The sequence below is a fragment of the Nothobranchius furzeri genome, chromosome 19, assembly GCF_043380555.1.
Source record: "Nothobranchius furzeri strain GRZ-AD chromosome 19, NfurGRZ-RIMD1, whole genome shotgun sequence".
NCBI lineage: Eukaryota > Metazoa > Chordata > Actinopteri > Cyprinodontiformes > Nothobranchiidae > Nothobranchius > Nothobranchius furzeri.
In genome coordinates, this window is record NC_091759.1 from 15,705,643 (window position 1) to 15,719,539 (window position 13,897).

The 13,897-nt window shown below is 42.1% G+C and overlaps 1 protein-coding gene across 4 annotated transcripts in view; it reads left to right on the plus strand.

Annotated features, from left to right (window-relative positions):
* The window catches only part of ptprua (protein tyrosine phosphatase receptor type Ua), a 323,447-nt gene that overhangs the window by 205,339 nt on the left and 104,211 nt on the right, over positions 1–13,897 (plus strand). For all 4 annotated transcript variants that reach the window (XM_015973274.3, XM_015973276.3, XM_015973277.3 and 1 more), the window contains exons 10-11: positions 8,905–9,106; positions 12,469–12,571. In XM_015973274.3, coding sequence (XP_015828760.1) covers positions 8,905–9,106; positions 12,469–12,571 — 305 coding nt within the window. The remainder of the gene's footprint in view (positions 1–8,904; positions 9,107–12,468; positions 12,572–13,897) is intronic.

Consider the following 13,897-nt stretch of genomic DNA (forward strand, 5'->3'; position numbering starts at 1 on the left):
ACACACACACACACACACACACACACACACACACACACACACACACACACACACACACACACACTAATCCTCTCTAGGTGTAGGATGTTATTTTCCATATATGACTTGTTTACTCTCCTACTGTTTCCTGGTTTCCTGGTTGTTTTTCCTGTATCTTAGCCAAACTAGAGGTTAGAGATTATGGGGAAAACATCTAAATAAAGGTTATTTTGTTCAATCCTGAAATCATGACTGTTTCAGAAGGTTATTGTCTGAATTGGGAAATGCATTTATTTCCTCTTTAGCTGAAAACGTGCATCAAAATGTGTCAATAAAAAATAAAATAAAATACTCTGAAATTATTGCTTTAGACTATTTAGGTGTGTTTCCACTATTGGAGCTTCAGGGTAGATTTACTGAAACTTCCCGGCATTCGCGTGTCTTCACTTTGTCGGGCTGGCCGAACGGGCCGTTTACCGGGTCATTTTCAGGGGTCAACGGACTACCTGAACAGGGGTGGCTACACAGGAAGGTCCAGTAGAGTCTCTAAGAACTTTTTGTTAACGTCTGCTGATTGAGTGTAGGAAATTACATCCGCAGACTTCTTTCAAAACAACCAACATTAGTAAAATTAGGGGAGTTGCTGGTGAAGCAGAATGGAAGAATAAGCAAATAAGCACCATTCCTTCTGCATTAAAACAACCGTTATTAAACTTCCAATGTGGGAAAATGCCTTCGAATTTCCCCCACTGATCTAATTCATGGGGTTCACAGAACACTTCTGGTAATTGAACGCCACATTTTACATCACGCAGAAGCTCTCCTGGTCCTCCAGATGGATACGATTGACGTAATTTTAATGTTACTGTGGATGCTTTTTAGTGCTGATTAGTAACACCTCTCACGGCCGACGCAGTTGTTTGTGCAAAGTGCTGAGAATCCTGAATCTGTATAGACACGACAGCTGAGAGGACCAGGCCATCGTATCTTCCGGTCAATGTCCCCTACCAGAAATTACCCTGACGTTCCGACAACGGACCCTAACCCTCAGCAGAAAGTGTGTCTATTATGTTACTTGCCACCTACGCATCCAGTGCAAAGACCAGGGGCCTCATTTATCAAGCTTGCTTACGCACTAAACGGGGTCGGAAAACTGCGTGAGCAACTTTCCACGCAAACTTTGGGATTCATGAAAGAAAACTTAGCAGAAAAATGTGCGCAACTTTAAGCTGACTAAGGACCTGGCTTACACACATGTTGGACATGGAGAGCACCTGCAGTGCTGCTGCTGAGAAGATACAATTATGAAATCCCGCAGCATTATCGCTTGTACCGTTTCGTTTTCACACAGAACAAGACCCCCCACACACGTGCGCACGCACACGCACACACACACACACACACACACACACACACACACACACACACACACACACACACACACACACACACACACACACACACACACACACACACACACACACACACACACATCCTGAAGTGCAGAATACGGACAGGGGGACAGATTGAGACAGAACATCATGCGTCTCTGACAGTGTGTGTCCTGTCACTGTGACCTGATTGATCATAAGCCCTGGCTACTTGTACAGGGGAGGTCTCTGTTTGGGTGACTGGTTAGTGCGTGTGACTTTCACCCGGGAGTCTGGGAATCGAATCCCGATTGGACCATTTTTTTATATCCGCCACAGATCTCTCCGAAGAATTCACAACATTGACGGCTTCAGCAACGCTGTGCCACTCCGTGGATTTTCATTATTTGTTTTGCAAAAGCACTTCCTTTCATTTCTCCACCTCACCCACAGGTACCTCAACTTCTGCTTCTGTGAAATTGAGCTTCCTTGATCTGCCTTCAGTGGCGGTTTTACCGTTAGGCATAGGTCGGCGGCCACCTGGGGCCCCCTTTTGTGTTGGGGGGCCCCTATTCCTGACTGCGGGCACCCCTCTGTTAATGCCACAATATTCTTATTACCAACCTGTGGCCGCAGACGGGATTGGACATGCTTCTCATTACCATAATTCCTGAACCGTTCAAGATATCATTAAAATTCCAAAAGTGCTGAAAAGATTAAAAACGGGGCTTTTCGTGCATTTACAAGACATTACGGTAGCCACCGGGATTCCCTGTCTTGAGCGCAACAAATCACAACACAGATTCAGAGACGTGCTGAGTTTGTCATCCAAAATGCTCCGTTTTATAACTTTTGAATGGCTGATCAGATTCAAATAATTCCAACGGTTCCTAAAAGTACATAAAAGCAGCTTTCCAACGATCTATAGCATGAAGCAATCAGAGTTATGGAAATCCTGCTGTACAGCCAGATTGAAACGGAGCGCAGCGCAGTGGAAGCGGATAACTGAACGGGGAAGCTAATCAGCATAAAAACCAGCATGAAATTATGGAAATGCCTCAAAGAAAATCAACACAATCTATTAGGTGTCCCAGATGGCTTATATTTGAGGACAGTGACCACAAAGAAGAACAGATCTCCAGTGAACCAGGGTGTGAATGATTGTTCCATCTTTATTTTAAATGTTTGTATTTGAACAACCCTCAACTATTTGCTAATTGTAAGATTCAGCATCATTCCAGCATCATTTATCTTTTTACAATAAATAATTATTTTTGCTAAAACAAAAGTTTTTGGTATAGCAGTGCACGGTGTGCAAGAGAAGCCGCCCATGGCAGTGTGAGGTGTGCAGGATTCTGCCTGCAGCTGGAGAGAAACTGCTTCAAGGTCTACCACATCAAACAAAAACGTCTGAAAGTTTAAAAAAATAAAAGGTCTTAAAAACTGCTAAAAATGATACCAAGGTTCACACTTTTTTAAGAATAGATGCATTACAGATCAAAGTTTAAACTGTTCATTCCAAATGGTTTGCCCAGTAATTTTGAAGTTCCTGTTCGGTAATAAATGTAAAAAATTCTAATCCGTTTTTTGCTTTTTTCACTTTTAAGCTGATTTTTTAAAGGCTTTAATAGAAATAAATTCTAAATACAAACCATACCCTGAAAGCTGAGGTTGTTCTAAAAAAAGGAGAAGAGTTACACACACTTTGCGCTTTTTATTACAATTTTACAGCCATAAGATTAAAACAATACCAGGCGGCCCTGTTATAATTATGGTCATAAGAGGGTTATAAAGACGGCGATGCACAAACAGGAAGTGATTGGTAGTCATTCCACTCCAATCCAGTTGGTGGCGGTAATGCACCAAATTGTTGTTTGCCAAGTGCCATAAGACCACACGCGGGAGCGTTCGTAACAAACCCAAAGCGATAGTCAAAACATGAAGCATGAAATGGAGTTATCCTAGTGGCTCCAATAAGAGAAAGAAGCAGCATGCTTCATAAAAGCTTTTATTTTCACTTCTGAAAGTGACGTCGTTTTTCAATGTAAACATCAAAATGAAGCAGAAAGGAAAGACAATGGAAAATGTTTCAGGGGGGGAGATACAGGCCAAAATAGTAGGACTAATAAAAAGGGAAAGTAACTCATGTCAGATGAGGGGAGAGTTTCACAAATCCAGTTAAAGGTAAGATTGTCAACAATTTAGTGTAAGGGGCCCCATTTCTGTGTTCGCCTTGGGCCCCTAAATTGCTAAATCCGCCTCTGTCTGTCTGCCTTGATCTACGGTCGCCATGTCATTGGTGGAGCGCTGCAACAGCCGTTTTATGTATATGCATGAGGTCCACAAGGCCCTTTGCATTGACTATTTATGGCAGTAAGTGGGCGTGGTGAGGGCGGGATGTGACTAAAATGCAGTTGAGAACTTTTCTCGTTAGTCTCCGATTTATGAAGCGGAGATTGCGTGCAGCTGTGCGTCCTCCATGTTTGATAGATCACAAACCTTCTTGGCGTAAGTACATATTTTTTGCTGAGCTTAAGTACGGTTTTAGTAAGGATTCTACGCCATGTTTGATAAATGGGCGACGGTGGCACAGGAGTTAAGTGCTCGCCCCGTAATCGGAAGGTTGCAGGTTCGAGCCCCGCTCAGTCTATCACTGTCGTTGTGTCCTTGGGCAAGACACTTGACCCACCTTGCCTGCTGGTGGTGGTCGGAGGGACCGGTGGCGCCAGTGCTCAGCAGCCTCGCCTCTGTCAGTGCGCCCCAGGGCAGCTGTGGCTACATTGTAGCTCATCACCACCAGTGTCTGAATGTGTGTGTGAATGGGTGAATGACTGGTTGTGTTGTAAAGCGCCTTGGGGGGTTCCAGGACTCTAGAAAGCGCTATATCAAATACAGGCCATTTACCATTTACCAAATGAGACCTCTGGTAAGAATTACATAACTAACATTCAGCAATTTTTATGAAATGCAGACATCAAGTAGCTAATCTAACAAATATACACTTCACATAAAAACACTAGCAGACAGATGATGCTGCTAAAATAACAAAAACTATCTGCTACAGAAACCCAGAGTTACAAGCAGGAATTTATCTTAGAAAAATGTTGAAGCTATATTTTCTCAACACAAACAATATGGAGGTCATGACTGAAGATAATGGAGACATGTTGTTTTGAATACATGAGCCCCCGGTGTGTTTTGCCATTGTTCTGCCATTTTAACCTGCGCTCACTTTCTGAAACATTACCAATGATAATGCTGCACAGTGGAAAAGGTGGTAGCTTTATTGCCTCGCAGCAAGAAGGTTGCAGGTTCAAAACCTGACTGCTTTGAGTTTTCATGTTTTCACTGTGAAAGTGTAGGTGTTCTCCGAGTACTCTGGATTTCCTCTCACTGACCAAATTCATGCATGTTAGCTTCATTACCTGTATATGTCCACAGTGGTGAAGCAGGGCCATTTTTGCATTGATTGCAAATTTACTCACCTGCACAGACCCCGAGCATGAGGCACGAGAAAGCTGGACCCCATTTTTCCAGTTCATTGGCCTCACTGTGCATGTTCAACCAGGGATGGAGTTGATGCTCCGGCATCAAGCTGTAATTACATGGGGGGGGGGGGGGGGGGGCAGCCTTTCTAATTATGTATTTGCCCAACAGAATCCTCCACATGGGGGCAAATTTTAAATGTTTCTAATTAATTATTGATGGCCTAGAATTTTCTACAGCCCTTCGCAGCATGAGCTCTTTTCTTTGAAATCCCATCGTAGCTCAGCACAATGTCAGTGGCAGAGAGAAATCCAGCTTCCATTCATCAGTTTTAAAAGTGAGGAACTTAGAGGAGAGCTGAGTGGTGCTGCGACGTACAGATGAGCTGCATCTCCCTTGTTTACTTGTAAATTCCCCTCAGCAGTGTGCTGCATGGGTTTGAAATGAAAGAGTTTGTGAAAACGAGGTTTTTATTTAATTTGACCTCAAAGACTTTGATCACTAGAATTCTTTTTCAGCATTTGCCCATAAGACAGTTTATTTTTGTTATTTTTCCCTCCTCCTAGTCACACTTTTCCCCACCTCTGAAAAAAGCAGGTTCATAAAGCAGCAAGAAGAGGACACATTTTTCATGTCTGAGGGCTCAGGTTTCCTCAGGCACACCTGCAGCCAATCGTGTGTTTCCAATAGATTTGCTGGCAGAGCCCTGAAACCTCACCGTGCTTTTTGTTCCAGGGATGCAGCTCCCTTGTACTTTCCTGTACCTTTTCTAATGATACCTGAACATGGCTATTTGATGCTGTTCAGTGGCAAATATTATCTTTTTAAATTACTGTTGAACCTATTTTATACACACAGATACTTGCAGGTAAAATTTAACCTTTTCTAATGTTTTGAGATTTAGAATTGGGGGTTTTCATAAACTGTACGCCATAATATCCACAATTATAACAAATAAAGACTTGAAATATCTCACCTTGCTTGTAATGAGTCTCTCATAAATTAGTGTCACCTTTTAAGTTGAATAACTGACTTAAATTAACTTTAGATCCATTTAGAAACTTTTGGAGTTTCAGCTGTAGAAGTTGATTACAGGCTAACTTTATGTCAGGCTTTTGAAATCCTAAAGTTAACCATCTAATTTCTATCAGAATCTAATCCAAGAAATAGGTAGGACTATTTTCATGTTCAACCTGCATGAAAAACTCAGTGACTGATTACAATGAGAAATAATTATTAATACATGTTTTATTTGTGACGTTAAACATAAGTTTAAGGGCCTGTATGATGCTATTTTACACCTTCCAGGGCAACGATAGGCCCAATATATGATAAAATATTACCATTGGCACTAATGAGAATATTTTTTTATGAAATATTAGTTATTTTCATGAGTCATTCCTTCAAACTGGAAATAAGATGCTTGGATGAAATTCCTCCCCCACCCATTCAAATTCCACAACAGTACGCAGCTGCAGGCCCGGGGACTGCAGACTTGTGCCATCATGACCCACTCAGCGATTCCCAAGTTTGAAGAAGTATTCCGTCTGAAAACTCATTCCGGTACTGGCGAAGGTTTAACGAGTAGTTTATGAAATCACGGTTACATTATGACTCGGTGTTTGAGAACTCCTTAAAATAAAATCCAACCATGGCTGCCAATTAGACTCTTCTTCAGGACGACTGGAAAGTGATCCTGTTCTCTCGCAAGCAAAATTCAATTTTTGGGTTCTAGACATGATTTAAATTGCAGACTGGATTAAAAACAAAATCACTTCACAATTGTGAGGATTTAATGTCTTGCTAGCTACACAAAGAAACTGGGCATTAGTGTTTACAGTCCAGACAGATCGGGACTCGAAAGACTACCTGGATGAGGAGGTGCAGGCAGATGTGAAGTAGTAACAACCCCGTCCAGCTGATGCAATAGCTTAGAAACAATTTGCAGAGCTAAAGGGAAGAAGCAGCTGAGACAGAAAAATGCATCATGAAGCCAAAAATACATTGGGAGTGTTTTATCATGAGGAAATACCAATAAAACATGGTCGAAAGTTCCTAAAGGTGGGTGTTACATGGTTATAAATATAAATAAACACCAGAAAATATTTTTTGTGGCCTATGAGGGCCTTTAACGTGACAGCTTTAGCCATTGTGTTGCAAAGTTTGGACACCCCTGGAATAGATCCTTGTTTAAGCACATTGAGCTTTTAAATTTTGATGTATCAGAAAATGAATTGGCTCAGGCAGGAAAAACGACTCAAAGTCTCAGTGAAGACAGATTTGGCTATGGTAATTTATAAGATTTCTATCAGAACAAGAACGTGTCACTTTTGCATTTATGATGGTTAAAGTCTTTGAGGATAGTGCAGCAGCCATCTGAGAGGAGCCTGAAGTACAGATGGAAAAGCAAAGCTGATTATTTTTGTTGAAAGCCTGTGATCCATGAAAGAGACAATTCCGTCTTCTGGTAGAAATCTATTAAGAGCTGATTTTCCTCTCAGTGCAGAAAAAGCAGACCGTCAGATCAGTCCTTCAGCAGAATGTGTGAGTTAGATCTCGCCAGAGCAAGACCTAACTCACACATGATGACGAGAAGATGCAGCTTTGAGCAAAAACCTTTTGATATAAGATCATGCTTTTATACGTTATTTTCTCTTAAGTCATCATGCTTTCATTTACCGCTAAACCACATTAGTAATGATGATCATTGAGGTGCTATTTGATAAAAAGCAAAACAAACAAAAAAAGAAGAATACAGTCGATTAGTATCCCTTATGTCGCCCTTGAATTACATTCAGTAATCGATGCGACATGCCGTTGCAGACAGACGGTTCTGTTGATTGGGGTGTAATGTGAACATTGTTTGACTGTATCACAAATACGATGCTAGACGGAATCGGATACTCCTGCCTGTCAAAGTCCCATCAGTGCTTCTTGTGGCAGTCATTCAGGAGGTGACAGAGGTATCAGTAGTCAAAGGTTTCCAGGTTCATTCCTTCTGCTGTTGTGTCCTTTGGCAAGACACTTCATCTGCCATGTCTAAGGAAAAGCATTTTACTGTATTTCTCATGCTATAACACTAAAATCCATCGACTGAAGAAAGTTCTCAGTTGCTCAGACTCGTTAAGCTAACTGTTGAGCCTGTTGTCAAAACCTTAAACAATCTCACACGGTCTAGCAAAAGTCTAAACGCATTCTGCACTCTGATGTACACGTCATCCATAACGGTAAACACACGGGGAACACTTTTACCCAGAACAAGAGCACAAATGTCAGTGATTGAACACAATCAGTCAAAACAGATTTCACTTGTTTCAAATGATGTGACGACCAATAAAAGCAAGTTCAGAGAGCAAACAGGTTGTTGAAGGTGGGAATGAGAACGTGTGACAGTGGCTAGAAGAGCTCATGTGAGAGGATGAGGAGGAGGGCAAGAAAGAGAAAGAGGAGGATGAAGAGGAAGACAAAGAGTGGAAATATCCAATGAAATCTGAGCAACGACCATAGACCATGTTGTTGTCCGTGGGCTGACAACGAGGACTTAGAGAGCAACCCAGTTTGAGCCTCAGGAGGGAAAACATTGCACGTGATGTCGATGAAGTGCTGTGGCCTGACCCAGCCCACAGACAAGAAGAGGCCCATTGATAACATGTTTAGTCCTTAGATGTTTTTCATTTTATGTATTTATTTTTCACTGTCATTGAGCACTGTAGCACATGGACTGCAGGCTGTATATATGGTACAATAAACAAATTGTATGGCCCTGAACTTTGTGCTTTCTATTTTTTGGTGTATTGTTGACTGACTGCTTGATGGTGAATGTAATTTTGAGTAATTAGTTTATGATTTGAGAGAAGTGTTTGATTTTAAGCACAGCTGAAACTGTTTAGAGGCGAAAGTTTGATTTAGCAAGAGGCATGAGAGGTTTTGTGTTTAATGTTTTGAGAAAAGGGAGCAAGGTTTCAGGAGTTGTGCTTTAGCAATTAAGAAAAACTAACATCACACAAGCAGTCATTTCACAGATGATCGGTGGATTTTTGACCCAGTCTTGTGCATTTGCTCTCTGCAGATCAGCTACCAGAGTATCGAGTCCTCTGACCCGGGTATCAATGTGCCGGGTCCTCGCCGCACCGTGTCCAAACTAAGGAACGAGACCTACCACATGTTCTCCGGCCTGCATCCTGGGACCACCTACCTGGTGTCGGTCCGAGCTCGCACTACAAAAGGGTTTGGCCAAACAGCGCTCACTGAGATCACCACCAACATCTCAGGTGAGGCTCCGGGTTCTCTAGGGGAGTTAAAACAGCAGCAGGGTGAGGTCTGAACATGATCTGTAGTAGAACTGAATGCATGTATTGGATAATGATGATTTATTTTTCTTAGACCCTAGCATTAGTGGTGACCCATAATCCCTTGTTTTTCCAAAGATTAGTTTGAAATACTCATTTACCTCTAAATCATACAAATTAACATCGTTCGGGCCCCGTCGGGCAGCTTTCAGATGCACATTGGCTTCTTTTGATGGAGAACAAATGAAAACTAACTCCAAATGTTCAGCCTGAATGGTTTGGGTGAAAACAGCTTTGTTCACATCACCACAATCCATGTGCAACAAACCAAGCCGGTGCGGATGTCTGGGTGTTAGTGCTAGAGAAGGGATCACGGGGATGGATGTAGAAAATGACACAAAACATGTTGGGAAGGAGAAAGATTTCGCTTTTATCTGTGTAGGGATCATTCAGAATCACTAACCGTGTTTTCTCTGTAACAAATGTTAATGTCAAATGTTTCCATCCAACATGAAATAAGCAAAATATGGGGTGTCGAGTAATTTAGGAATAAAGACACTTTGCTGATCCCGTTCTGTGATTTCTTTAATTCAATGAGGTAAACAATATTTTATAATTAAATATAAGAATTATGTTTGTAATAGAATGTTTTGGTATATCTTTAAATTATTTACGCCAATCATAGGTAAAAGCAGGAGTAAATGATGTGTTTGTTATGAAGTCCAGGTGTTCAGGAGTCATGGCAGGTTGGACTTGTGACTCATCACCAGAGCATGTAATGTGTAGTTTAGGTCACCAGCCTTATTAAAGTTTAGAAAAGTAAGGTTTTTTATGGCAGTCGCTAATAATTATCACTAGTTTGAAAAAAGACAGGGAAAAAGAAAAAGAAGGAATCTGTACATTTCTCTACATGGGAAGGGTATTGATAAATAAAAAGGTACATTGTATGAGTTCAACTTGAACCGAAACACCAAGAAGATAGGAACGTTAATCTGTTGGACTATTACAGCATGTTCTTCAGTTGGCTTGGTCGGCATGGCAACATGGCCCCTGCGTTCGGCCTGGCCGTAGTTGCTGTCACGTGTTTTTATCCGTCGTAGGCTGCCATACTCGTCAGGGGTATAATCAGGAAATCACACGAGTGCATTACCTCTATTGCAGAGGAACAAGTCCTTTATGTTTAACAATTGAAAAGTAGCTGTTCACAAGTGTTTAAGTGCTGCTTACAAGTCCAGGAGGAGGTACCCTGCTACACCGCATGTTTTCCTGCCACAGTTGACCTGGAGTCGACTCAGAACTTCTGAACTCTGTCAGCAAAGGCCATCAGCAGTTGAAATGAACCTACATGCAGAAGCAATCCTCTCTGGGGTGCAACAATGGACCTATAGTTCACTACGTATAACTGAGGGTCTGACTATAATATTAGTAAGAAATTCTGTGTACAGCTTGCACAAAATTATGTGTACTTTTTTAAAGGCCAAATTCAATGAAAACACATTTTTACTTTTCATCTTTGAAACAAGATCAATCACTCTGCGGGATACACAAGAAAATAGTCTTTTACATCTTTTTCCTGCATTAGCTGCAAATAAATAATAACTAATAAACAGCTAAATGCTTGTATTAGAAAAGCCTGGCAAATGCATGGCACATAAAAAATTAGCATTCATGGACTCACCCATCTTGACTCACGACGGAGAAGGCTGTAGTTGATTAGCTCATTCACTGCCAGCCGTTTCCTGATCAGAAAAGCCCTTCGCTACCAGCGTTCTTACTGGTTTTTTAAGAGTCTCAGAGTGTTGCGCTCTACTGTATGATGATGTCAGTGCCAAAACAAAGAGTAGACTCACCTCTAACGTCAGGAAGAATCCGCACGTTTTGAGCGTTATCCCTTCTTTCATAATCCGTTGTCGAATTGTTATCGGCAGAAGCTTTTCCGGTTCACGCTTAATTTTTTTTACAGCAGCGACCCAAAACGACCTCCTAACACATGGATTTTCTGCTTCCTGATCACGTGACGTGTGACATACGCGGATGAAGATAGGCTTTAAAGCTGGGATGTTTGTTCTCGGTGCAGTGCGGGGGCTCGTTCTGACGCCTACGCAGTAAAAAAAATGCAAATGACAACTTTAGTCGTCATTGGCAGTGAATGAGTTAAGTATCCAGGAGCTAGCAAGTATAAGCTAATCGTTAGCATTAGCAACCCCACAACATGGCAGAACTCGTTCAGGCGTGTGTTACTGGTGGAGATAAAACATCTATGTTGCAGAGCAACCAGGGTCAACCAGTGGTAGAGTTGTGTTACTGTTAGCCAATCAGCTCCCTACTCCTCTAACCTACTTCGTGAAACTGGAAACAGACCCCCCCCACCCCCCCACCCCCACCCCCGAGATTCACTCAAAGCATTCATTTGTATCAGAACCTACTTTACTGCAGATTTTTAGAAAAAAATGAGTAATCTAAGTTGTTTTAGTACTGGTAATCTAGCTGCTACCAACGCTACAAAAACAAGTTCATACACAAAGTACCCACAAACCTCTGTCCCCCAAAGGTATGATTGTGCATTCAATCCCCCTGTACAGCTGTGAACACGTACACCCCTTCCTACATGTTCTCTCTTGGCTGTGTCATCAGAAGAGCTCAGCAGGCTGGCAGCTTCCACTTCAGTTTTGTAGAAATCATCAAAATAAAAAAGCAGCTCTTAGGTTTTCGTAATTCCTTGGATTTAAGCACCAAACATTCTGTGACTCAAACCGCTCCCTAGAGCTCAAACCTCAGCTCTTTGTGTATTTTTGACTAACAAATAGCACAAGACCAAGTAGAATCTGAGATTCTGAAACCGTCTTCCTGTTCCATTACACGTGGTTTGGGTCTGGACCGCTATGTTGTTCTTGGAGAGAAATACTCAGACACAATCTCTTTCTGTAGGCAGATAGAAAGTCTTAACCTCTTTATCTCTAGAGCTTCACTTAGGTGGCTCAGCTCTGAGGTATGTCCTAATTATATTATAACAGCCTCTTGTTGATTTGGCTGCTGTTTCTAGTCATCATCAGTCAAAGGCACTGTGTGGGAGGCCTCCATAAAGTAGTACGCCAGGGACATGGGACATGTGTGAGTAATGAGTACAGAAATCTCACTTTATCTTCAATGTGAGGGTGAAAAAGTAAAATATCCAAACTCGGCTACCAGTGCAAACCTGCTAAAAACCTCAAGTATTAATGTTTATTTGATGCTTCCCAGGAGAGTAAACACTTGTTTACCAGGCTTCTCTTGGCAAAATGTCTGCTTGTTTATTTCTTCAACCTAACTACTTTGTGGTTTTCCACCTTCGTATCTGTTTTCAGCCCCAGTGTTCGACTATGAAGACATTCCATCTCCACTGAGTGAGTCAGAGAGCACCATCACCATTCTGCTTCGCCCTGCCCTGGGGAGAGGAGCTCCTGTCAGGTACAGCTAATACATGCTTCGCACCTACACCAGTGCTCATTCAGCGCTCCTCCTCGCTCTGATATTTATAGCTGCAGTCTATAAGAGCTTTGTGGAGCATCAGGGGCTGACGTGTATCACAGCAAAAGCAAAATGTGTGAAATAAACCCCAAAAGTGTCATGGCGTGTGAATCCAAGTGGCAAGTCTTCTGTGTTAATGGATGTAAATCAGTAAGTAGTGTCATCAGAAGAGATAGATACACCCTCATTATAGTCTTGGGTTTAACCAGATTTTTTCTAATCAAAATAACATGATTCTTGAGACAAGTACAACATCAAATGTCGTTAAAGGGACTTTTCAGACTTTTGAATTTTTATGCTCGCCATTGCCCCCTCAGGCCAAAAGTGTGACAGCAGCTTCAATAGTAGGCTCGTGCACGAGGCGCGCATGCTGTACGTGCACACTCCTTAACAAAAATAACAGCTGAGACAGTCCTGTGTGTGTGTGTGTGTGTGTGTGTGTGTGTGTGTGTGTGTGTGTGTGTGTGTGTGTGTGTGTGTGTGCGTGCGTGCGTGCGCGCACCTGTGTGTGTGTGTGTGTGTGGCCTGGAGGACAGAGGACAGGAGAACGCGCAGCTAATTAATTAAATAATGTGGTTCTGTACCTTTCTCTTCAGCACAGCCGACAAAGGTTTAAGATGGGTCAGTCCTCCTGCATGCTCAGATCATTCCCTTCCCTTGCTTGAAAAATTGTTCCAAAATGAAAGTTGAACCCACATCTTTTTTATCTGTGAATTCAATGTCGTTCGGCGAGTCTCAAATAAAAATGTGGACATCTTACTGTAAAAAAAATATACCAATAATGTAAAAAAGAAACTCTAAATAAACTATGTTCACACCCAGAATCAAACCCAGGCCTTCTGCATGAAAGTCAGACATCTTACAAGGTGAGCTACGTGCCAGTAACTTTTGATGTATCTGTAACTTTTATGTCCTTGATGACAACTGAAACAACGTCAATCCAAAGAACAGTTCGGAGCAAAAATGGCTATTTTGTTGCTAATTTGCAGGAAATATCTAGAAGAAAGTTCTACAGAAAGTAGCTAACCCCAAAATTCCACTATCTCCGCTCCGCCCCCGCCCTCCGCTGCCGCTCGCTTCTGAATTCAAATTATACTGTACCCACTCTACAACGGCTCCGCTCCGGTGCGGAGACCTGAGGTGCACAAACAAGCACGCGCAGGATTTTCGAGATCTTGCGATACAGTCTGAGCAATAAACGCAGAAGTTAGATCCAAACACCCGTTGTGTGGGAGAAGCATCGAAATGAGCTGTTTAATCTGCCCA